The sequence below is a fragment of the Scleropages formosus genome, chromosome 8, assembly GCF_900964775.1.
Source record: "Scleropages formosus chromosome 8, fSclFor1.1, whole genome shotgun sequence".
Taxonomy (NCBI): domain Eukaryota; kingdom Metazoa; phylum Chordata; class Actinopteri; order Osteoglossiformes; family Osteoglossidae; genus Scleropages; species Scleropages formosus.
This window is the reverse complement of record NC_041813.1, coordinates 11,448,214-11,473,660: the sequence shown is the minus strand read 5'-3', so window position 1 is coordinate 11,473,660 and position 25,447 is coordinate 11,448,214. Positions and strand designations below refer to the sequence as shown.

At 43.0% G+C, this 25,447-nt stretch overlaps 1 protein-coding gene across 1 annotated transcript; it reads right to left on the bottom strand.

Annotated features, from left to right (window-relative positions):
• Window positions 1–5,659: 5,659 nt before the first annotated feature.
• Window positions 5,660–12,976, bottom strand: LOC108942597 (alcohol dehydrogenase 1-like). Its single transcript, XM_018766035.1, has 9 exons — window positions 12,882–12,976; window positions 11,467–11,568; window positions 10,453–10,594; window positions 10,190–10,277; window positions 9,423–9,642; window positions 7,880–8,140; window positions 7,647–7,779; window positions 6,672–6,810; window positions 5,660–6,328 (listed from the first exon to the last, which is right to left on the bottom strand). The coding sequence occupies exons 1-9, from the start codon at window positions 12,897–12,899 to the stop codon at window positions 6,295–6,297; spliced, it is 1,137 nt and encodes a 378-aa protein (XP_018621551.1). The 5' UTR covers window positions 12,900–12,976; the 3' UTR covers window positions 5,660–6,294.
• Window positions 12,977–25,447: the final 12,471 nt, after the last annotated feature.

Genomic DNA, 25,447 nt, shown 5'->3' with positions numbered 1-25,447 from the left:
TCCTGGGTGTGTCCCCTTCCTCCTCTGGCCTTACGCCCTGTGTTGCCGGGTAGGCTCCGGTTCCCCGTGACCCCGTATGGGACAAGCGGTTCTGAAGATGTGTGTGTGTGTGTGTGTGTGGTTTGAGCTAACAGGAAGGCTATAGTAACTGAAATAGCCACTCTTTATGGCAGCAGTGAGCAGAAAAGCATCTCTGAATGCACAACACATTGAACCTTGAGGTGCATGGGCTACAACAGCAGAAGACCACATTAGGCTCCACTCCCGTCAGCTAAGAACAAGAATCTGAGGCTACAGTGGGCACAGGCTCACTGAAACTGAACATCTCAAGATTAGACAAATGTCACCTGGATTAATGAATTTCAGTTTTTGCTGTGACATGCAGATGGTAGCATCTGAATTTGGTGTAGGCTAAACAGCATGAACTGGGGGTGCGATGGTGCAGTGGGCGTCCTGTCCTGGGTGTGTCCCCTCCCCCTCTGGCCTTACGCCCTGTGTTGCCGGGTAGGCTCCGGTTTCCCGCGACCCTGTATGGGACAAGCGGTTCCGAAAATGTGTGTGTGTGTGTGTGTGTGTGTATAAACAGCATGAATCCATAGATGCAACATGCCTTGTGTCAACAGTTTAAAGTGGTGGTGGTGGTATAATGATATGGGGATGTTGTCCTACCCAGTATTAAAATGGTGTTCCTAATAATGTGGCCAATGAGTGTATATATTTGTTTATATTTAAAATCATTTTATGTCTGTTTGAAAGACTGTCTCACGGGTGTACATATGTATGACATTGTATGTAGTGTATCTAGCATTGTTGTTTTATCTTGGATGGAAAAGGTGTGGGCTAATACTACTACTGTTCACTGGAAATCAGTTTGGAGAAATGACTAAATATAAAAGTAACTTTTCACATAGTCAATGCTAATAGCAGCGTGATTAGAGCTGCTGCCTTCAGACCCACAGGTCTGAATCCCACCTCCAACTGTAATACCCTAAAATTGCTTTAAGATAAGATAAGATAGAACTTTATTCATCCCGAAGGAAATTCTTGTGCCAGAGATTGCTCAAACAGATTAATCACAACAATTAAATATATAACAAGTTCTATTTAGTAACGAGTTGGTTAGGTAATGGGTAGGTAATTTTCAGTAACTCAACAATGTAAGCTGCTTTAGAGAAAAGCATGAGCTAAATGTAAAGCACAAGCTCACACACACACACACACTTTTCTGAACCGCTTGTCCCATATGGGGTCACAGGGAACCGGAGCCTACCCGGCAACACAGGGCGTAAGGCCGGAGGGGGAGGGGACACACCCAGGACGGGACGCCAGTCCGTTGCAAGGCACCCCAAGCGGGATTTGAACCCCAGATCCACTGGAGAGCAGGACTGTGGTCCTACCCACTGCACCACCGCACCCCTTAAAGCACAAGCAAATTTCTTAAAACTTGAAGGTTTGCCTCTATATTGTCTCAGTAAGCATTTTCAGCATTATTGCATCTAGTAGACCTATATATTTCATCATCTGCATCACAGTCATACCTAACAAGGAAAAATGGCCATGGTTACTTCATTAGATCCAGACATAATGTTATACTCGGAATGTGAGCGGATTGTGTACTTTGTAGAGTTAACAGTGCCATTCGAGGATACTATTGGGGAGGCATACAAGCGGAAACTGTTAAAGTATGCAGATCTGGTGGTAGAGGCAAGAGACCGTGGATGGTGGGCTCATGTGAGACCGGTAGAGGTAGATGTTTGAGGGTTTGTAGCTAAATCAGCTACATCATTGTTGGAGGAATTTGTTAATAGAGGCCATTTGTTAAGGGTGGCGGTGAAGGAACTGTCTGAGGCAGCTGAGAAGATGAGTCAGTGGTTATGGTTGAAAAGAGAGCAGGGTAGTTGAGGATACAGGCTGGAGGAAGGTGTATAGTGATGGGAAATTAGTGGTAGGTGGCTAGTAATGGGAGGCAGCTGGTGGTAATTAAGGAGGTGTGGCCTTGTTAATTAAGTACTGTAAGTTTCTGGAGTGGTGCATTTGCAGTTTCTGCTGGTGGGTATGGAGGTAAAGATGGTGTATTTTGAAGGTATGTATGGAGCTGTGATTTAACTGGTTGTTGAGTTTGCGGGGTGGGGCGGCAGACTGCACTGTTGAGCCTTCCGGAGGTGTCGTGGGCCAACCTAATTCAACAAAACACCAACAGAGGGAGGTGTCCATTTGACAACCTCAGTAAACAAGTGATGTTGGTGCCCTGAGGTGTTTGGTTTTGATTGGTTTGGTTTATTTGTGTTGAGTCATGGAGGTATATGTTGACTACGCCAGATGTTCTCTGTGGCTTCACGTTGTTGTTACACTGGACAAGATGTTATACCCTGTGTGTGTGTGTGTGTGTGTGTGTAATACAAAGCAAAAAATAATTACATTATTCTTGGCACATTTAATTTGTAAAGTCACAAAACAGGAATACAAATGGAGATCTTCCCTTTTATTAAGCAGGATATGATAAAATGGCAGTCTCAAAACTGAGACACCAATGCAAACTTCAAAAATATCCTAATTGCAAATAATTCTCACATTAACACCTCTGAAATGCATTCCATCCTATAAACCAAAACTAATACACCTTTGATGCACAAAGAATATTAAAATAATACTTCACCAAATCACTGCTACAAATAGTGGTCTGTTGGCTCTATAACCTAACACTGTCATTTTGCACTTGATAGAAGGTATAATACACCTTTGATACATTTAGAACACAAAACACTCTGGACTAGCCTTTCCAGAGTGTACCCATCCAGTGATCTTGGGATAGGCTCCAGACTACCAGAACTCCAAGGAAAAGACTTTAGTGAAGGTAAGTGACTAAAACACAAAATAGTAATTTACCAACATTGGTACAATCAGTGATCTCACATTTAACAATAATTTCAAACATTAATATCTTATTTCTAATTCTATAAACCTACAGTTTCTTTCTATCATTTGTAAAACTCATAAAAAAACATGACCCACATCTAAAACTACATCACAGCACTGTGGTATACAGTATTTCTTGGAACTCTTCTCTGATTTACAGATAGCACCGTGTTGTTCAGTACCTTTTGTCTCAAAGCCTTACAACTTACTTCAGTTAAAAAGCTTCTAGAAATCAAATTCTAAAGGCCACCATATGACACCTGTGGTCATACCACCTCCTAGACATGAATTAGGTTTCCATCTACCCCCATAAAAGCTCAGCAAGAAAATCTAGTGGTACAAGTAAACACTACCCAATGAGCCTACAGGTTCAAGGAGAAACTGCCAAGGTATGTCTGAAATACTGGGAGAATAACCAAAAAAGACAATGCAAGGAATATTTCTAAACTGCTTTTTTTTAATTATTTTTAAGGTTGCCTTCATTGCAGGATTGGCTCCATATTGCAAGGTATTTAGCTGTATTGTGGGGGTGTTCTGGTGTTCTTCAGTGGGTTTCACAGCTGGGGTCATTAGACTTATTCAAGTTGATTTTTGTCTTCTACTGTACCCACTTTGGCTTAAAAGATGTCCCTGTTGGTTCCATGGGAGTGGAGATTGTGGTGAACCATTCAAAGCACAGAGTCTATTTACTAAACTATGCAGAACAACCTAGACAAGGTTCCAGAGCTGATGCTTTTCTCCAAAGTCACTTATGTTAAGCTGCTTACAGTTATTTACCCATTTATGAAGGTGGATCATTTTAATTGAACTAACTAGGTTAAGTACATTGCTCAAGGATACTACAGCTAAAGGTAGGATTCAAACCTGCAACCTTTGGGTCTAAAGACAGCAGCACTAACCACTACACTATTAGCTTTCCCTTTTTTCTGATGGTAACCTTTTGTAATTTTGTATAACAGTTGATGTGAAAATGGTGCATGATTAGGTGGTCAGTCTGCTGTGGCATCCATGGCACCCCCATTGTCATGCCAATTGAATTTTCTTGTGTTCCATACAGGGGGGCACGGTGGTGTGGTGGTGCAGTGGGTTGGACCAGGTCCTGCTCTCCAGTGGGTCTGGGGTTTGAGTCCTGCTTGGGGTGCCTTGTGATGGACTGGTGTCCTGTCCTGTGTGTGTCCCCCTCCCCCTCTGGCCTTACGCCCTGTGTTGCCGGGTAGACTCCGGTTCCCCGCGACCCTGTATGGGACAAGCGGTTCAGAAAGTGTGTGTGTGTGTGTGTTCCATATGCATTTTATATGTAATGGCAGTATGGTGGCACAGCGAGTAGCTGTGCTGTTTCACAGCACCTGGGTAGTGTGAAAGGATGTGGGTTTGATCTCCCCTCAGTCGATGTGGAGTTTGCATGTTCTCCTTGTGTCTGTGTGGGTTGCATCCCAGAGTCCTAAGACATGCTATTCAGGTTCACCCACAGTGTGTTCTACTGATGTATGGATATTACTCAAGTATTGTATCTAGCTGGAAAAGGGGGGTGCGGTGGTGCAGTGGGTTGGACCACAGTCCTACTCTCCGGTGGGTCTGGGGTTCGAGTCCCATTTGGGGTGCCTTGCGACGGACTGGCGTCCCGTCCTGGGTGTGTCCCCTCCCCCTCCAGCCTTACGCCCTGAGTTGCTGGGTTAGGCTCCGTGACCCCGTATGGGACAAGCGGTTCTGAAAATGTGTGTGTGTGTATCTAGCTGTGTAAGTAATCTTGGTGAATATGGTGTGGGCTGATATTACTACATGGTGTTCATTGGAAGTTGCTTTTGGGAAGAGTATCTGCTAAATAATGTTTTATTGTACTGTAAAAGGTGCATGCATAAATAACCATCAGGGTTTTCATTTTGTCACTTGAGGAACATGGATAAGCGTTGTTTGCAGTATGTTAGCAAGCATATGGAAAATGAGGCTGTACTTAACTGAATAAGGGGGTGTGGTGGTGCAGTGGGTTGGTCCTGGTCCTGCTCTTCAGGGGGTTTGGGGTTCGAATCCCGCTGGGGGTGCCTTGTGATGGACTGGTGTTCTGTCCTGGGTGTGTCCCCTCCCCCTCCAGCCTTACGCGCTCTGTGCTGGGTTAGGCTCCATGTCCCGTATGGGGAGAGTGGTTTGGATGGACTTAACTGAATGTACTTGTCATAAAAGAGGTTATAGACCTGGAACAATTTACATATATTCATTTAGCAGATGGTTTTCCCCAGAGTGACTTACAATGGTAAGCTACTTCCAATTATTTACTCATTTATACAGCAGGGTAATTTCCTGGAGTGATTTAGAGTAACGGCATTCCTCAAGGGTACTACACCTGCAGTCTGAACTTGCAATCTTTTGGTCCAAAGGCAGCAGCTCTAACCACTACATTACCAGCTGCATAGTACAGTGTTAGACTTATAACAGACTGCACTTAACCTTCAGTTAAAACATTGCACCTGCTAAATGATCAAAGTGAAAACAAAAGCTGGTGATTACAAGGTATACAGACATACTGCACAAAGGTCTCAGTGGGAGTAGGTGCCATTTTTTATTCAGTTAAAGACACAAACAAAATTCTGACCTCATTACAATTTCATATGCAGCAAGAATAAAACAATCGATTTTCTAACAAACAAAATAACAAACACCTATGAGTTTTTACCTCTTCAAAAAGGCTTTTGAATAATAGATCAATTACATCAGTTGTACATTAATACATCAATTGTACTAATATTATTGCTGGGTTCATTACTGATTGTCATTTTCTGTTCAGTGTTTGTAGTTCTCCTTTTGCCTAGTATTTGTTACATTTGTTTTTTCATTCCTTTACATGTTGCATATAACATTTTGGGTGTGTTTGAGGGGCATGAAATTTACCATGACAAAGGAACTCACTTTTTGTCTTCCTGGACTTAAAGTTGCACCCTTTACACTTCTTGTCATTACGGTGGGAAAGTTAATCATTAGAAAAGGGAGCATGTGGTTATGTAATTTACATAATTTGGTGTTACACTACTTGGCGTTTTCTTAGTTGTGTTTCTTATCTCACTGTTTAACCTTAGTGATATATAATACTCCTAAATATTAAAATGTTTTGATTCTTAAAGAAATGTATGCATGCAAGTATAATAAAAACTGGTGGATTAGAGTGTGGCACAGTGATATGTTTCAGTGTTGAATATAAGCTTTGTAATACTTTGAACTTAAGTCTAATGCCAGGTAAATAACCATAAAAGCTTTGGTGAAAGAATACAGAATTAGTCAGGGAAATTAATAGATTTCATATAGCAAAGGTTAGAAAATTAACAAGAGTATGACTCTTAATCCTTGAAGCTATATATGTTGCATAACAATCGATGTGGTCATCTCTCCTCACTCTGGGCACACATTCAATATGGTTCGAATGCTGAAAACACAAAAAAGCAACTTTTACCTACTAGAAATTGTTTATAGCAGGGAAGGACAATCCATATAATACCTGTATGTATTCAGTTCCTAAATTTTTGTTTTATGTATTTGTCATTCAGCTGATGCCTATTTCCAAAATAACTTGCAGTTAAGATGCATAAAAATGTTCAAGGATTTTTAAAGTATTGTCCTAAAAACTACTTTACTATGGCCCTTATGCCATAGGTAGGCACAATCTTTTTCCTGGGTGTTTAAGTTGCAGGCAACCGAAAATTTAGATGTGCTTTGAGCTAGAGGGACTAGATCGTTTAGTTTTGGTCTAAATATGTAAATGTAGTTACCATTTTCCATGCTTCATGAGTTCTATGGCATCGTTGATTTGGTGCAGGGGCATGGTGTGTGTTATAAAATCATCCAGTTTCAGCTTCTGGGCCATGTATTCATCCACCAGCTTGGGTACACCATCCTTACTTTTAAACCCTGTCACAAATAGCACAGAAAAGTCAGTTTATACCTTCATTTAAAAAAAGAGGGAGCAGAACACCCTCTAAAGTATTTTTTTTGCATAATCTTCATGTATTCTCTATCATGATATTAGATTTATCTAGTAGGACTTGGAAAAGATTTAATGAAAGTAAATTGTCAGCATGTAAAACCATTTAATTTTTTTTTTTTAAAACATAACATGTTCTTGGATGTAGAAGCCATGATTCCTAATATCAAAAAAGCACAGGTGGACTCAATGTGGGCAGCAGAACTTTAAATAACACTACAAATCAGGAATATCTTATTTGTTGAATATCCTGATGATCCCACTGAAACAGCAGTTAAAGCAAAGCATAAAAAAGTGCGAGTGTGATTAAATCTTAAGTAAAATAATAGAAGTGGTACAGAAGTAAAATTTACAGTTGATGGTGAAGACATACACTTAGTTCACAACTGTTGGCTCTTGAGATCAATCATCAACAAGGGATCTAGAAGTCAATATATAGTGAAAACATAGAGTTACAGTGAAAGATATAGAAAAGCCCCTAAAATGTGCCAGTAGATTGATTGTTCAAGCTATATTATGTGGAATGAAAATGAAATGAAAAAAATGAAAGAGAAACTTTTAAAGACACCATGGACAGCCAGAAAAACAATTCCAGATATGTTATTAGAAGTACATAGCTTGAAGGAATAAAGGACACACCCCTTTCAAGATTAAGGATTTAAGTAGAAGATTATGCTGGAGGCACTCTATGGTTGCAAAAATATATATGTGTGACAAATATTTGAGTTGTTTGTTTCACTAAACAGTCAACTTCTCCACTTGCCTCCAAATAAAGAACCTTTCCAAGTGCGTCCCGTTATTAGCTGGATTGGCCTTGCCGAAAAGTCATACATGTCAGTCCACCCCACCAGGACACTGACCCCCCAGCCTTTTGTGCAGGACTCCAGTGCACTTCTCTGCAAAAGAGAAGATGGCTCAGAAAAAAAAAATCTTTTAACATGGGGGAAATTAAATGTTTCCATTGCGCATCAATAGAAAACCAGTAATACAACCCACCATGACCCCCACATTGCCAACACACTCCAGAGCGAAATCCACACCACCATTGGTCATCTCAGCCAGTACTTGGCTGACAGGTTTGCTGAGTTCCGTGGGGTTCACAAAATCAGTAGCCCCAAACACCTTAGCCTTCTCAAACTTGTCGCTATTGATGTCCACTGCAATGATGCGGGAGGCCCCTGCAGCCTTGCATCCCATGACTGCAGCCAATCCAACAGCCCCCAAGCCAAATACGGCACATGTGGATCCTGGCTCCACCTAGGAGGGAAGGAGAAGTAATTTTTGAATAAAGCTTATAGATGGTATTGGGGGCAACTGTTAAAGGTTAAATATCCAGTATCCATTATTGTATAATTTTCAATCTGTCAAAATTTCAAATTAAATGAGAAGCATCCAGCTTAATAAGTTTATACTGCAGGTCCCATATATATCACTAACACTATTTAGTGTATAGTGCAGTTGACCCTGACTTAAGAACATTTGAGAAATAAGCTTTTTGCTGTTTCTTTAAGTAGTATTCTTCTATAAGTAGAGCTAGCATATAAATTCAAACAGCAGGCAGCATGCGGTAGAATTCAAACTAGAGTCCTTTGAAACCAGTGGCAGCACCTCTACCCGCAACTAAGTACCCACTAATGAGATGCAGCTTTCAGAACATACACCAGCCCTTTGTCTGGTGTATCTTTTGGACCACATTATGATGGAATGCATTACTTATAACTCTTCCTAACTTTTTGGTACTGCTTTAGCAATTTGCTGTCACCACAGAGAAGAGTCAAAGACCAGTTTTCCAAATTCTTTTCCAATTGATCAATTGTCTCTTTTATTATACATCAAAGAAAGTAACACCAGTCCTTCATGACAATACCAGTTTTTCTTTATCCAAAACTTTGGTAGTTACTTCCACTGAATGGGTCTTGCAATAATGCAAAACTGTATATTTAAATATATTGCATAGACTACACTGGGGCTCCTCCTAGTAGCCCTACTTAAAACTGCACTGTGTATAGCAGGTATGCAATTTGCATACGGAGAAGGGTTTAGTACACTGGCTTGGACAGTTAGCTTCCCTTGATTAAACGGTGTTCCTTGTGCTGAAAGAGCAATACCCCTCCCTTTTACTTTCTCTGGCTCTGTCCTCTGGCTGCCTTACATGTTAAACTAATAAATATGGCTTTATAGCTGACAACTTCATATCTTCATTCTCCCCATCGCCCACTGCTACAATATGTTATTTATTATTTTTTACAGTCATACAGTCATGGATAAACTAAGATCAGTAACAGGGCTCAAAATGTGTTTCTTCCTTTTCCTGCCTTCATCTGCCCACATACTTTTTTTGGTCATCCATGCCTGGCAGCAATAGAACACTTTCCAAAAGCTGAAGCATAAATTTAGCAGCTATTCTAATAATTTAATTTTGACAACACAACACTAATGTTTAACTCCCTATTTTATTATCAGAACATTATTTGGGATCATTTTTGTCTGTTATTGATTTATACCTATTAAATAGAAACTATCTGTTCACTTTACCAACCTTTGCTGTGTTTACAGCAGCTCCATATCCCGTGGAAATACCACATCCAAGCAAACACACCTTGTCCAAGGGAGCAGAGTCATGGATCTTAGCAACAGCAATTTCATTCACCACGGTATACTCTGAGAAGGTGCTGGTGCCCATGAATTGCAGGATGGTCTTCCCCTTGCAGGTGAAGCTAGACATGTCATCTGACATGACATCATACCGTTCGTTTGACCTGTCAGAGACAGTATCCATGAACAAGTACTGTATATTTTTCTAAATGATTCCATAACATTATCATTACTTCAATAATTATTACAGTTTTTATTTAGGTAGCAGCCCATTGAAGTTATAACTCAATCCTGCAGCTGATTTGTGTATAACACTTGCAGGATCTACAGATATCTCACAACACAATCTACATAGCTCCTGCTCCAGGCATAGTGATATTCTGCCTGGACTGCAGCAACTTTTTCCTGTCTGGTTTTCCGGCTTCTGCTATCAAGCCTCTTCAGATGATCCAGAATACCTCAATATGAGGTGTGCTTAACCTTCCAAAACATTCCCAGGTATCTCCCCTCTTTGTCTCTCTCCCTTGGCATCCTGTAGCAACCTGTATCAAGTTCAAAACTTTGGCTATGATCTACAGAACTATCAAAATATGTATAAAATATATAAAACGCATCCTATATATAAATATAAAATTAACATCCTTGGTCTTGCCTTCCACTAGCAATTGTTGACATGCTTCTAAGTGAAACACTGATTAATCACCTACTTACCAGCCTTTTTCACAGAGATTAGTCTTGGGGTTCCTACAAAATTTACATTCACCACACTGAGAAATAAAAAGGGGAATGACCTTGTCTCCTACAAAACATAAGCATGCTCAAATTATTTCTGAATTTCAATATTTCAGTAATGTAGTCACATGTATGGTCATTGCTTAAATTGATATCTTCTTTCAATGATTAAAGTCTGTCAAACACTGAAGTTATTGAATATTTAAGATATTGAATTCTACATCATGAAATCTGTGGCCAACCAGGTTTGAACTTTGTTACTCCAGGCCCCACGCTCTCCACAATGCCTGCTCCTTCATGCCCCAACACTGCAGGGAAGCCCTCCTTCTTCTTTGACTCAAATAGGTGGTATAAGTCTGTATGGCACAGTCCTGTTGCCACAACCTGAGTTTAAGACAGAAGGACTACTTATTACATTGTCATGAAAATTCAGTGCACATCGATGACTATGATGATAATATCTGCTGTTTCAGTTTTGATATTACATTAATGTGAGTTGATGGTTACAATTGGTTGAGATTGTCTATGACAGGAGATTGCTTTCCTATGTTGCCTTACACTAATCATAAGTTTCTGTGCATAGTTAAAGGAATTTAATGTATTTTATAATCTTTCTTAAATGTTCAGTGTTTAGGGGGGTGCGGTGGCGCAGTGGGTTGGACCACGGTCCTGCTCTCTGGTGGGTCTGGGGTTCGAGTCCCGCTTGGGGTGCTTTGTGACGGACTGGCGTCCCGTCCTGGGTGTGTCCCCTCCCCCTCCGGCCTTACGCCCTGTGTTACCGGGTTAGGCTCCGAGACCCCGTCTGGGACAAGCGGTTCTGAAAATGTGTGTGTGTGTTCAGTGTTTATTCCATATTTATTTTGTTGTTGAATGGCTGCCCTATGTGATGTTGAGTCAAGCTGTGTTTGTAGTGCTGCATCTTTCTCTGGATGGTATGAAGTACATTCATAAAAGTAGAACGATGGTGTAACTTGCAGTAATGCTGTTTTACCAAATTTAAGTCTATTGTATGAAAAAAAGCAATATATTTTGTCAAGCTGTTAGTGTTTTTTATTGTACAGGACCCTGTAATTTTGGGTGGGAGTGTAACTGATGGTCTGCACACTTATGTAATTGCAAGCATTACCCAAAGCACAAAATGTTCCTTTCCATTTTATATATTTGTACAGCTGAACATTGATAGAAGAGATTCAGCTTTAAATGCTGGGTTCAATGGCAGAACCAGTACATATATTAGTGAATGGTGCTTCTCTCACCTTGATGCGAATTTCATGTGCTCCAGGTGGAGCCACCTCAATCTCCTCCATGACAAGGGGCTTGTTAGGCTCCCAGGCTACAGCAGCCCTGCACTTGATTACCTGGGAAAAATTCATACACTTTGTCTCCATCTCCTTCTGACTCAGAGTGAAGTATATTTTCCTGTTATTCCCTGAAGGCATTAAATGTCATCTTAAGAAAAAGATTACTTATGGCAATAATAATAATGTGGGAAGGGTTGGCAGTGAATAGCACTTTGAGATAGATCTTTAAACTTTTTCCCCTTTTTTTATTTAGAATTTGTCTCAGTCTTATGTTGTTGTATTGTATTACCAGTGGCAGTAGCACTGCATTTCAAATTGCTGATATAAGAGTGGGAGTATGGATTAGCACGAAATGTTTTCAAATGGTCATGCCAATCCAAATAAATGAGGTGGCTATTCTGATCTAATACAATCTAGCTGCTAAGTAACAGGAAACATCTCATTTAGAAAGTCTTGAGATGATCTTCATATCATACAAGAGTTACCAGGGATAAATCACTGAGGGTGTTGCCGAAATGTAATGAGTTAAGTATTTTTTCAAAATTTCCTCTTATGTAACTTGTTGCCTGTGTAAATCTATTGCACAATACACTGGAAAGTTCTGACTGATATGAGCAAGCATTGCAATCTTTTGTGATATGAAGAGTAACTAATAGGTAACAGTATTAATACCTAGTAGTGAACCTTGTGATTAATTTTCCTAGTATTAGCAGTTATTGCAGAAAGAACAAATGAACGGTTATTTAATTTTTAATTTTTTTTTTTCCTGCTAGAAAGCTATCTCAATAGGTTTTTAGCAAAAGATGTGAAATGACTGTGCATTTCACAGACAGTATTAGTTGTGGTATACTTCATGTATATACGTATGTGCGGTTGCTTTGGGATAATATCTTCGAGACTCAGCACACATAGAGACAAATTCCCTGTTACTTGTAACGTCACTCCTCCAGAGAAAAAAAAGGAAATTTCAACAAAATATTTCTTCCCATAAGTGTAATTTATCACTTACTATATGTGATTGTAATATATTTAAATGTGGCAAAACAAAATTATTTAAACATTATCAAGTTAATGCATTTGAAAACACTACTGCAACTTGGATAAAAAAGGCATATTTTATAACAATACCAGTAGAATAGAGTATCAGAAAACCAGAAAGAATATCACCAAGGTTGCATTGATAAAGAGCAAGACAGCATATGGAAAAAACAATGTGATGCACTTTACATCTGATGAAAATATTTTTGGTACTGTAAATGCAAACATTTCAATCAAATCATTGTATTTTATCTCTCAGTAAAGTCAAAATAAATTCACCAGTTAATCTGAAAAAAAAAAACCAGTAAGTACACGTTATCTGGATTACATACCTTTCCTGCTGTTGCCATAGCTAAGGAACTTGACTTCTGTCGAGAGGTTCTAAGAGAGAATATAATTTTGTGTGTTCCCTAAGCACTACATAGTTGGGGAGGGGTCGGGGGGAGGGGTCTGCCTCCAGAGGAGCTCAACTTTCTTGTCCACTCTCTGCCATTGGCCATGGTTTTCAAGAAATTTGGTCTTCAAGAGGTTCCACCCCATTTATGTAAAATTTAGATTTTATTTTGCCCTGAATGCAGTTTTTTTCAAGTGAGGAAGACAGAGAGCATTTGAGAATAAACTTACTGTAGGCATAAATCAATATAAAATAACTGCCACCTGCAAACCTTTCCACATTTCTGCTTACATTAAATTGTTTTGAGCTTTAAAATGTTTGTCTTACACTTTTGACAGAATTTTGACCTCCTATAACTGAGTTCTAGAAATGTATACACAGTATCTGCTGGTGTGACCAAATGAAATACAGCTTTCAACACTACTTGTTAAAAAATATAAATAGAAGCTGGTCATTTCCATTTCTCTGTCTCACTCCATGTTTATAATATATATACACATCTGGCACATCATCTTGTTCCATGTTTGAAACAGTTTGACATTTTACATTTATCTTCTGTCTACATTCCTGTAGCCTTGCCAAGTTGCTCACATTAAGCAAACCTTTCAGCTCTGTGTTCTAGATAAAATGGAAGACTTTCCAAACGGTGCAATGTTACAGATAAAAACTTAAATTGTGTGAGCAGGGAGAGTTTTTTTTTTTTAATAAAAAAAACATTTTTACAGTTATGCTAAGTATGAATGTACAATCAGTATTTATGTATGGAAGGTTTTCAATACTGCGAATGAACTTGCATGACGGACTTGCATAACTTGTATGAAGTGCACGAGGGGTTACCATTCCAAAGATCAATGTCCCAAGTGTTGAGTGGGCCTCTCCTTATGTTCAAGCCAGGTGGCAGACATCCAGTGAGCAGCTCCAAGGTCCTCCTTTGGGCATACATAGGCAATGTTCATGAAGTATTTGGACACCATCGCATTAGTAAAAACTCCCTGAGAAGAATCCTACGGAGTATTCCAGGAAATGTACTACACAGCAGTGGAATTTCAGCTGGCTTCAATTGTGCACCGCATCTCATCTGGAGAAAGCAGTTTTACAGCTGACATGCTCTGAGTGGTTAGAGACTAATTGCCAAAATGTATCTTTAATTTGCCACAGATTCCACTATAAATTTTGCATCTTTCTCAGCTAATACTATAAACCAAACATTGTACACTAAATTGCACTTATTGTACATATTTTATTAAAAAGGTCTTAAAGTTTAGGGCTGTTTAGAGCTTTTGCCTTATGACTGGAAAATCTAGCATTCTGCGGTAGATCTCTGGAGAAATGAACTTACCACAAACTGCATCAGTCAAAATCACCCAGCTGTACAAGGAAGAAGGCTGGACCCAAGTGCAGGATTGTTCAGTCAGAGCTGAGGGATCAGACAAGTTCTTGTTGTCGGGGATGGGCGACGAGTTGGTCGACCAGTGGTCAGAGTGTGAGCGAAGATCCATGGACAAAGTCAGGAGATGAGGCAAGGGGTCAGAAGCCAGAGAATGAAGAACTGGAGATGGGGACGAAGGGAAATAGTACATGGGCCACGATGAAGACTGTAGGTACTGAGAGGACAGTTATCTCAATGAGATTCCGAGAATGAGCGTGGGCTGGGGAGTATCTTTTGAAGGTGAGTGCTCCGATTGCTGCCAGCTGCTTTAATCTGAGTCAGATTCTGCTGTCTGAGGTGCAGGCATAAAGAGGGTTTGTTGCAAAATCAACCACGTCACTACTGCTGGAGTTTGGTTTTAGGGGTCAGTCGTTAAGAGCAGCGATTAAAAGCTTGTCAGAGGTAGCAGAAAGATCCAGTCAGTGGTTGTGGATGAGGAGGCATCAGGGTGTTTGGAGGAAGCACACTTGAGTGGGGAGTATTCGCCTATGTGAACATCAAATGGTTTGAGTTTTGTTGTCACCTCCATATGCTGATGTGATGTGTTGGTTGGTTTGTTGGTGGTCGATGTATGGCTGGGGTGGGAGGTTTTTTGGTGGGTGGAGTCGCTGGGATGGCACGGCGGGCATGGAGGGGGGGTGGGTCTGGGACACCAGATCTCTGAGCCTTCTGGAGGTGTCGTGGGCTCAATTCAATGAAACAGCAACGAAGGAAGGTGCCCACTTGACAACCCCAACGAAGTGCTCGGGGTGGCTCCCAGCAAGGAGGATGGTGCCTGCCCATTATGTGGGCTGATTTTTTTTAGTTATTTTTTTATATGAAGGGAACTGTTTGGTGGGGGTGAGGGGCATGTGGGGTTTTGGGAGGGATGGAGTACTGTGGCGTGGTTGGTTTGTGTCCAGCCCCCCTTGATTTTGGCACGAGGGGTTGAACATCTTTCCCTGTGTATTATTGTATGACACTCTCACACCACTACTGACTGTGCCAACCAAGTGCAACTCTAAGTCACATTTACATTTATTCATTTAGCTAATGCTTTTCTTCAAAGCAACTTACAATGTGAGTCCATTTCTTTACACATTTATACAGCTTTTATTTAAAATTTATACATCTGGGTAATGTTAGTGGAATAATTTCAGGTAAGTACCTTGCTCAAAGGTACTACAGTCAGAGGTAGGGACTGAACTTGGGACCTTGGGGTCCAAAGGCAACAAAGAAAGACTTGGATGCAGACATCTGAATCTAAAGCACAGTTAATTCAACAATATAAACCAATGCACATCCAGCAAGTAGCTGGATTAAGGTTTATCCATTATTCAACAGTTATAACCCTTCCTGGATCAGGGCCATGTCGTGGCGGAAGGGCTTGCATGATCTAGGGATCTCCAGCGCTATATCGTCGGGAGTAGAATGCTCCTGGTAGGGTCTCCCATGGCGACCAGGTCTGGAGTGAAGACCCAGACTAACACGATCCGAAAAGAAAAGGCCTATGGCAAATGGGAACAAAAGAATGTTTACCTTCCCCAGAATAGGGTCACCGGGACTAACCCCGGAGCCAGGCCTAGAGGTAGTGTTCCTTGGCAAGCACCTGGTGGCTGGGCAGCCCACATAACCCGGCCAGGCTCAGCCTGAAAAGTCAACGTTGGGGGGGGGCATGATGGCCCACCACCCGCAAGGTCCAACATGGGGGCTGGGTGCAATGCTTTCCAGGCAGCTGGAGGGAGCAGGGTGGCACATGGCATCGTGGCCCCACGCGGCATAAACTGACTTTTGGCACATGGAATGTAACCTCACTGGCGGGGAAGGAGATGGAACTGGTGCGGGAGGATGACAGATACCAACTAGATATAGTTGGCCTCACCTCCACTCACAGTATTAGCTCTGGAACCAAACTCCTTGATGGGTGTGGTCTTTCTCCTTCTCAGGAGTTGCACAGGGTGAGAGGCACCGGGCGGGTGTGGGGATACTTGCAAGTCCCCAGCCGGCTGCTATACAGTTGGAGTTTATCCCAGTGGACGAGAGGGTCGCAGAGAGGAAAACTCTGACTTTTGTGTGTGCTTATGCACCAAACAGCAGTTCAGAGTATATGACCTTCTTGGACAGAGTGGGTGGGGCACTGGACAGGGTTAGACCTACAGACTCCATAGTCCTGCTGAGGGACTTCAACGCTCACATTGGCAATGACTGACAAATCTGGAGTGGGATGATTGGGCAAGCCGTTCTTCCCAATCTAAACCCAAATGGTGAAATGTTATTGGACTTCTGCGCTAGCCATGGTCTGTCCATAACACACACGATGTTCGAACACAAGGATGGTCATGAGTGTACTTGATACCAGAGCTCCTTGGGCCAAAGGTCAATGATCAACTTTGTATTCGTTTCATCTGACTTGAGGCGACATGTTCTGGACACTCAGGTGAAGAGAGGTGTTGAGCTGCCAACCGATCACCATCTAGCGGTGAGTTGGATCAGATGGTGGGGAAAGGCTCTGTCCAATAGTTGAACCTCAGATTGAAGAAGAACAATGTGGATTTCGTGCTGGCCATGGAACAGCGGACCAGTGTTTTATCCTCTCACAGATAATTGAGGGGGGCATGGAAGTCCACTAATCCAGTCTACATGTGTTTTGTGGACTTGGAAAAGGCCTATGATTGTGTTCCCCGAGAAATTCCATGGGAGGTACTCGGGAGAATAGGGTGCTGTGGCCACTACTGCGGATCCTTTGATCTCTGTACACACGGAGCGAGAGCTGCGTCCGCATACTTAGCAATAAGTCGAGCTTGTTCAATGTGGGTGTTGGACTCTGCCAAGGTTGTGCGTTGTCCTCACTCCTGTTTGTGGTTTTCTTGGAGAGGCTATCAGGACGCAGCCGAGGTCAGGAAAGCATTCTATGTGGGAGTTGGAAGGTGACTTCTCTGCTTTTTTCGGTTGATGTCCTTTTCGCACTGTCACATGGATGCTTCCAACACACTGGAACGGTTTGGAGCCAAGTGTAAAGTAGTTGAGGATGAGCATCTCCAAGTCTGAGGCCATGGTTCTCTTACGGAAACAGATGGCATGCCCCCTCCAGGTAAGGGGAGAGAATTTGCCCCAGGTGGAGGAGTTTAAGTATCTTGGGGTCTTGTCCACGAGTGAAGGGAGAAGGGAGTGTGAGATCAGTTGCAGACTGGGAGCAGCGGCAGCAGTAATGTGGTCACTGTACCGGACTGTAGTGGTGAAGAAGGAGGAGAGCCATAAGAATAAGACTGTGGATACAAGCGACTGAAATGAGTTTTCTCTGTAGGGTGTTGGGACTCATTCTCCATGGCAGGGTAAGGAGTTCGAACATCCAGGAGGAACTCTGAGTAGAGCCACTACTACTCCACATTGGGAGTAGTGGAGGTAGTTCGGGGATCTGGTAAGCCTGCCCCCTTGGCGCCTCCCTTTGGAGGTATACTAGTCACGGCCAACTGGGAAGAGGCCCTGAGGTCGGCCCAAAACCTGCTGGAGGGATTATATCTCCCAGTTGGCCTGGGAACAGCTGGGGATCCCCCGGGTTGAACTGCAGGAAGTCGCGAGGGACAGGGGCATCTGGGCCTCTCTGCTCTCCTTGTTGCCACTAGAAGGTTAAGTGGGCAAGAAAATAAATGGATGGATGGATGGATGGACGGACGGACGGACGGACAGCTGGACATCACATCAGTAGCTGCATAAAGGTTTATCCATTATTCAAAAGTTATAAACACAAAATTGTTGACCATAAACATTTACATGTTTATCATGCATTTAAGAGAACATGGGAGAAGTGAGTCCGAAAGAAGTGAGTTTTAAGACCCTTTTCAAATGTAGAGAGATTCAGCAGTTCTGAGTAAGAGGGGGAGATCATTCCACCACATTGGAGCCAGAAACAAAAACATTTGTGCTTTTGATTTTGGACCTTTTGTGCGTGGGACAACCAAGCCGGTAGAGGTGGAGGAGTGTAGCAGTCTGATTGGGGTGTAGTGAATGATCAGGTCTTGTAGATATAGGGGAGCAGATTCATTGATGGTTTTATAGGGCATAACCAGAGTCTTGAATTTGATCTGGGCAGCTATAGCAAGTCAATGCAGAGAGACAAGGAAGGGTGATAAATGGGAACGCTTAAGCAAGTCAAACACAACTCGTGTAACAGCGTTCTGTACCACATGTAGAGGTTTCGTGGCAGAAGCCGGAAGGCCAGAAAGGAGAGTGTTGCAGTAGTTCAGGTAGGACATCACCATAGCCTGGACAAGGAGTTGCATAGATTCTATTGTTAGATAGGGGTTGCTCCTGGGACATTATGCAGGATGTATCTGCAGGTCTGGGTTGTTGCTTTGATGTGTTGAGAGAAAGACAGACTTCAGACAATCATCAATCCCAGACTCTTAGCTAAGGAGGCAGGCAAAATTATTGAGTTGTCCAGTTTGACAGAGAGTTCACAAGAGGAAGACATGCCAGCTGGGAGGTGAAGGATGTCTGTTTTGGAGAGGCTGAGTTATAAGTGGTGATCAGACAACCAGGCAGAGGTGCCTGATCAGTACATGATGATTCATGAGCAAATGTCTGTAGCTCCAGGAAGAAAGAAGAGAAAGAGCTAGATATCATCGCTGTAGCAGTGGTAGGTGACTCTCTGGGAGGCAATCACAGAGCCAAGGGAAGAGATGCAAATTGAGAAGAGTAGGGGTCCCAGTACTGTGTCCTGTGGGATGCCAGTTTAAAGAGGCTGAGGGGATGACTGGGAGCCCCCCCTCCCCCAGTCACTTAATAGGATCTGACTTATAGGTAGGGCTCAAACCATCTCAGTGCAACTCCTTTTGATGCCAAGCTGTCCAAGAGAAGAGAGTAGAATCCAGTGGACTGAGGAGAGGGAGGCCACTCTAGCCAACTGGAGAGCATGTAACACTGCCAGGAGAACTGTCTCAGTGGAATTTCCAGCATTGAATCCAGACTGATAGCCATCAAAGTTATTCTGGGTGAGGAATGCAGATAGTTGATCACAGGTTGCCCTTTCCAGAGTTTTTGACAGAAAAGGGAAGAGGAAGACTGGTCTGTAATTTTGGACTGAGTCAGGATCCAGAGAGGGTTTGCTTAGCAGAGGTGAAATGAGAGCAGTTTTGAAGGTAGATGGAAAGCTGCAAGAGGCAAGTGAGGAGTTGATGATCTTGGGGATGAAAGTGGTGAGATTCCCTGTAGGAGCAGTAAGAGATCAGATCGAGGGAGGAGATAATAGCTCTGTATGACAGCAGAAGGTCAGAAATTTCAGTTTCTGACAGGGGCTTAAATTCTGAGAGTGTGACTTTGCAGGGAGGTTCAGCATGATCAGGGCAGGCAGATGTCGAGAACTTGTTCGGAATTGAGTTGACTTTGTCTCTGAAAAACAAAGCAAAGTCATCAGTGGTGAGAGAGGAGGGAGAAGGAAGAGGAGGACAGAGTTGGGATGAGAATGTGGCGAAGAGTGTGTAGTTTGTTAATTGCAGACTGCAGTCTGCTGTGGAAGACAGTGGTTTTAGCTAAAGCCACAGCAGAGTGGAAGGTTGCTAGGAGACCCTTGTAAACATCCAGATGCATGGGAGTCTTTTATGGATACCATCATTGCTCTGCAGCCTGGAGTTTGGTTCTGATGGCATGTAGTACATCAGACAGCCATAGGGTATAACTAGGGCATGCAGGTCTGGACATTAGAGCACAGAGTCTAGTGAGGAAGATACGGCAGAGAGGAAAACATTAGTAGCATAGTCTGTGGATACCTCTCAGAATTATGCAGCAGAATGGAGAGAGGATACTGTGACAGAGGTGAGGGAGGAGAGCAGGAGAGAGATTTTAGGGTGCGGCAAAAGGTGACAAAGAGTACAGAAGCAGGAGAGGGGTTAGTAGTGATGCAGGGCTCTTCCAAGTCCTGTCACTCATTGTTCCCTAGTCCCATTCCACGTCTCTTTGATAATGACCGCCCACCTTGTCCCTCAACCATGATTTCAGATCCTTGCCTCTGTTCAGTTCGCCAATCGACCGACCATGAGAACACGTCTAGTCCTTTTATTCTGAATAAACGATCCTGCACTTCAGTCTAGCCTCCTCTGTGTTCTCTATTCATCATGACAGTAGTAACATTTATTATTATCTCTTTCTTTGTCTCTTTATTATAAATAATGTAGTTATATTTATTATTGTTATCATACATTATTATCGTTACATCATTACATTATACACACACACACTGGCTGAAACCACTTGTCCAAAGCGGGGATGCGGCAAACCGGAGCCTAACCTGGCACCACAGGGCGCAAGGCTGGAGGGGGAGAGGACACACCCAGGACGGGATGCCAGTCCATCACAAGGCTCCCCAAGCAGGACTCAAACTCCAGAGAGCAGGACCCGGCCAAGCCTGCACACCATGCCCCCCCTCATTAAACTGTAGGCTATTGTTATTAATATTAATACTATATTGTTATATTAAAGATGTTTTAGTGTATCTGGAAGTGTTTCTTTAATGTTTTTCATGCAACGATATACTAAGACAAACATTTGACAAACTGACATTAGATATCTACCATACCTGATTGTTTCGACTTACATCAAAATGCAACTCAAAGACAAACTGAGGACATGGAACTCATTTGTAATTCAGGGACTGCCTGAATTACCAAAAACCATGGACCTAACCAAAAACCGTGGATTACTGCTGAAATCCGAAATAAGATCCGTGCGCGAACCTGCACGTTTCAGTCTGGAGACACAGACGCGTACAAGAAGGATAAGTACAAGCTCCGCAAAGCCATTGCCAGCGCGAAATGGGAATACAGCAGGAAGATGGAATCAGAGTTTAACTGCACTCAGGATGCACGTAGGCTGTGGCAGGGAGTCCAAACTTGAACAGATTATAAACAGACGTGATTGACAGGTGCCGCTGTGTCTCTCCCCGACGAACTTAACGCGTTTTATTATGGCTGTTTCGAGCTCGCGAACACAAAGACCCCCAAGTGCGAATCCCTATAGCACTGAATGACCCCAGTCTCACTGTCTCTGTGGCACAAGTGAGAAAAACTTTCAGCTGAGTCAACATCCGCAAAGTTGCTGGTCTGGACAGAATTTCAGGGTGAGTTTTCAAAACATGCAGTGAGCAACTGGCTGCTGTCTTCACGGACATATTTAACACCTCCTTCTATAAAAGCTCAACTGTACCCCCCGTTTCAAAAACACCACCATTATCCCCGTTTCTAAGAAAAACAAAGTGAGCTACCTTAATGACTACCGCCCAGTGGCACTGACCCCCACTGCAATGAAATGCTTTGAGAGGCTGGTGCTGGGACACATTAAGGACATCATCCCAGACACTTTGGACCCACTGCAGTTTGCCTGCTGCCACAACAGATTCACTGAAGACGCAATATCACACACCCTTCACACCACTCTGGGTCACCTGGATAATAAAAATTGCTATGCAAGGTTATTATTTGTGGACTATAGCTCGGCATTTAACACTGTCATCCCAACCAAGCTGATCCACAAACTACTAGGACTGGGACTGAGTACCCCATTATGCAATTGGATCCTGGATTTCCTCACCAACAGACCCCAGCATGTGCGGATTGGCAGCAATACCTCCTCCCCACTGACCCTCAACACTGGCACTCCACAGGGAAGTGTCCTGAGCCCGGTGCTATATTCCTTGTTCACACATGACTGTGTAGCCAGTCACAGCTCTAACACCATCATAAAGTTTGCTGACAATACCACTATTGTGGGTCTGATCACCAACAACGATGAGACAGCCTACAGAAAGGAGGTGAGGCTCCTGGCAGAGTGGTGCCAGGACAACAACCTGTCGCTCAATGTCAGTAAAACTAAGGAAAAAGGGTACAGCTCATGCACCCATCTACATAGGAGGGGACACTGCAGAGAGGGTCAACAGCTTAAGATTCCTAGGGGTCACCCTCGCTGCAAAACTCACATGGACTGAGCACACAGCATCAACCATCAAAAAGGCCCATCGACGTCTCCACTTCCTCAGGCATCTGAAGAAAGCCAGGATGTCCACTACAGTCCTCACCACTTTCTACAGGTATGCTTTGGAGTCTGTCCTCACAGGGTGTATTACATCCTGGTGTGGTAGCTGCTCCATACAGGACAAGAAAGCCCTACAGAGGGTGATCAAAACAGCTCAGGAAATCATCGGCACACAGCTACCAGCGGTCCAGGACACCTACACCACACGCTGCCTCAGAAAGATGATGCGCATAATGAGAGATCATAGTCACCCCGCACGGCACTTTTCTCCTCTCTGTCGTCTGCAAAGCGGCTCAGATCTATTCAAACTCACACTGCTAGATACAAGAACAGCTTTTACCCCAGTGCTGTAAGAGTATACAACAATTACCAATGTGCCACCTTTAGCAACTAGAGTTGCAGTGTTCCTTCCAAGCACACTGGTAATTACACTGTCACTTTAAGCATTCACATTCTCACTCTCACGTTCTGAGTTCTCTGGCTGTCTACTGGTATTATTGTTATTACTGTTACTGTTATTTATTGTCATTGCTGTTAGCATTACTTACTGTCAATGTCATTGTTTTGTTTGTGCAGTATTTGTATTGTCTCTGTCTTGTCCGTAGTCTGTGGAGAAGCATTCAAGAAGAATTTCATGATACTTGTACACGGTACTTGTACCTATGACAACAAACTTGAAACAAATTTAAACTTAATGCACAAATGCACACAGTGAATTTGAAAATACATCCTACAGGTGGCGTAACCATACTTTACATCTGTATCCGGACATTACAGTAATATGCATCCATGTCCATATTATGTCAAGACATTGCAGAAGAATCCGCCATCTAACATGACCTCAGCAGAGTTAAGTGAGCTCAAGGAGATGGTGGTAGCAAATGGAAAATGTCTCGGGGCAGACATGAAATGAACTCTTCCGAATTGCAACTCTGACACAAATCTTACAAGTCATAACTATCCTCAGTCTGGTTGGCTAAAATAACAGGTAGAAGCATCAACTTCCTCTACCAGGCTCAGCATTGAACAGTGTGCTACTAGTGCATCTCACTGTGACACAGTGTGGTAGAATTCAAACTCTGCAATTAACCGCTTCAAATGTGACATGCCACACATGAAACAGGCAGCGGAATGGGGGCAACAGGGGACATCTGACCCAAAAGGAGAGAAGACGTTGTTTCCGTCAGAAGTTATGTTTTTACTGCAGAACAGTGAATCACACTCCGGTGTCCTGTCCTGGAAGGTCACCTGAGCGGATCCCAAAGATATCACTGACTGGTGAGTGGGGTTTCTCAAAGTGCCTCACAGTTGTTGCCAGCTAAGTTGTTATGGTGCATACAGACAGGAGGTTAAAGCATTCGGGGACCACAGTGCTGCAGGAAACATTGTCAGTATAAATTTAGGAAAAGCCTGAGGTTTACCCTGCATTCCTTATCAAAACCCGTAGGCTTCCGCAAGTGGTGTCAACTGACTGGGGATTTAACTCTTCTAGATCAGGACATGGTCTAATCCAGAAGCGTTAAATCCCCAGTCACTTGCATTCCTTGATTGTAAATGGACTGCTCAGATATCATATGGAACCTGTCAACCTTTATTTGGGACTGTCCTGTAGAGAAAAAATATTGGTTAAATTGTCACCTATGGAAATTAATTATGATGCTGGGAACCAAGAAGTCTTAGCCATAAAATTAGCATTACAGGGGTGGAGGCATTGGTTACAGGGTGCCACAGACTTTTGAAACCTGCAGGACCTGCATAAATGAAAGAGACTCAGCTCCAGACAGGCAAGGTGGGCTATTACTCCTAGGTATTCCTGTAAGTCCAAGTTCAAGTTCATCGTCATAGATACAAGTACCATGTACATGTATCACGAAAATCTTCCCAAATGCTTCTCCAGACTATGGACAAAGACAATAGAAGTACTGCACAAAGAAAACAATGACAATGACAGTGAGTAGTGCAACAGCAATAGCAATAAATAATGGTAGCAGTAGTAACAATAATGCCAGTTGACAGTCAGAGAACTCAGAATGAGAGAATGAGAATGCTTAAAGTGGCAGTGTAATTTACCAATGTGCTTGGGTGGAGCAGTCCAACTCTAGTTACTAAAGGTAGCACATTGGTTAGTGTTGTATACTCTTACAGCAGTGGGGTAAAAGCTGTTCCTGTACCTAGCTGTGCGGGCTTGAATAGACCTAAGCCATTTTGCAGATTGTAGGGAAGAGAAAAGTGCCCGTGCGGGGTGACTATGATCTTTCACGAAGCGCATCGTCTTTCTGAGGCAGCGTGTGGTGTAGGTGTCCTGTACTGCTGGTAGCTGTGTGCCAATGATTTCCTGAGCTGTTTTGACCACCCTCTGTAGGGCTTTCTTGTCCTGTATGGAGCAGCTGCCACCCCAGGATGTAATACACCCTGTGAGGACGGACTCTGCAGCACACCTGTAGAAAGTGGTGAGGACTGTAGGTTAGACACTGACAGTTAACACTTTGCTAGAGTTATCCTTCACTTGTATCACCACTAAAGGCACATAATAGATGTCATATGGGGTGTCCTTGTGGACCTCATCTCTTGGATAGATTATGTTCTCTGAACCATATCCTCCTGCAGGACTACTGTTGGTATTAGGCTGCCCTCTACTGCAGTTATGTAGCTGTAACATAAATCCATCCATTATATATCGATCACAGATTTCAGTCTCTTGCTGATGTCTATTCATTATCTAGACAAAACAAAGTTACTCTCTTTTTACACTCTTAACCAAAAGTGTGTTCAATTCATTTAACTGAAAACTTTAAGCATTCACACTGACAGTATCATATTTTTCTGTAGCTGATCCTCCTTCAGGGGGTGTGGTGGCGCAGTGGGTTGGACCACAGTCCTGCTCTCCGGTGGGTCTGGGGTTCAAGTCCCGCTTGGGGTGCCTTGCGACGGACTGGCGTCCCGTCCTGGGTGTGTCCTCTCCCCCTCTGGCATTACGCCCTGTGTTACCGGGTAGGCTCCGGTTCCCCGTGACCCCGCATGGGACAAGCGGTTCTGAAAATGCGTGTGTATTTTTAATCCTTGGGTTGTGCTGC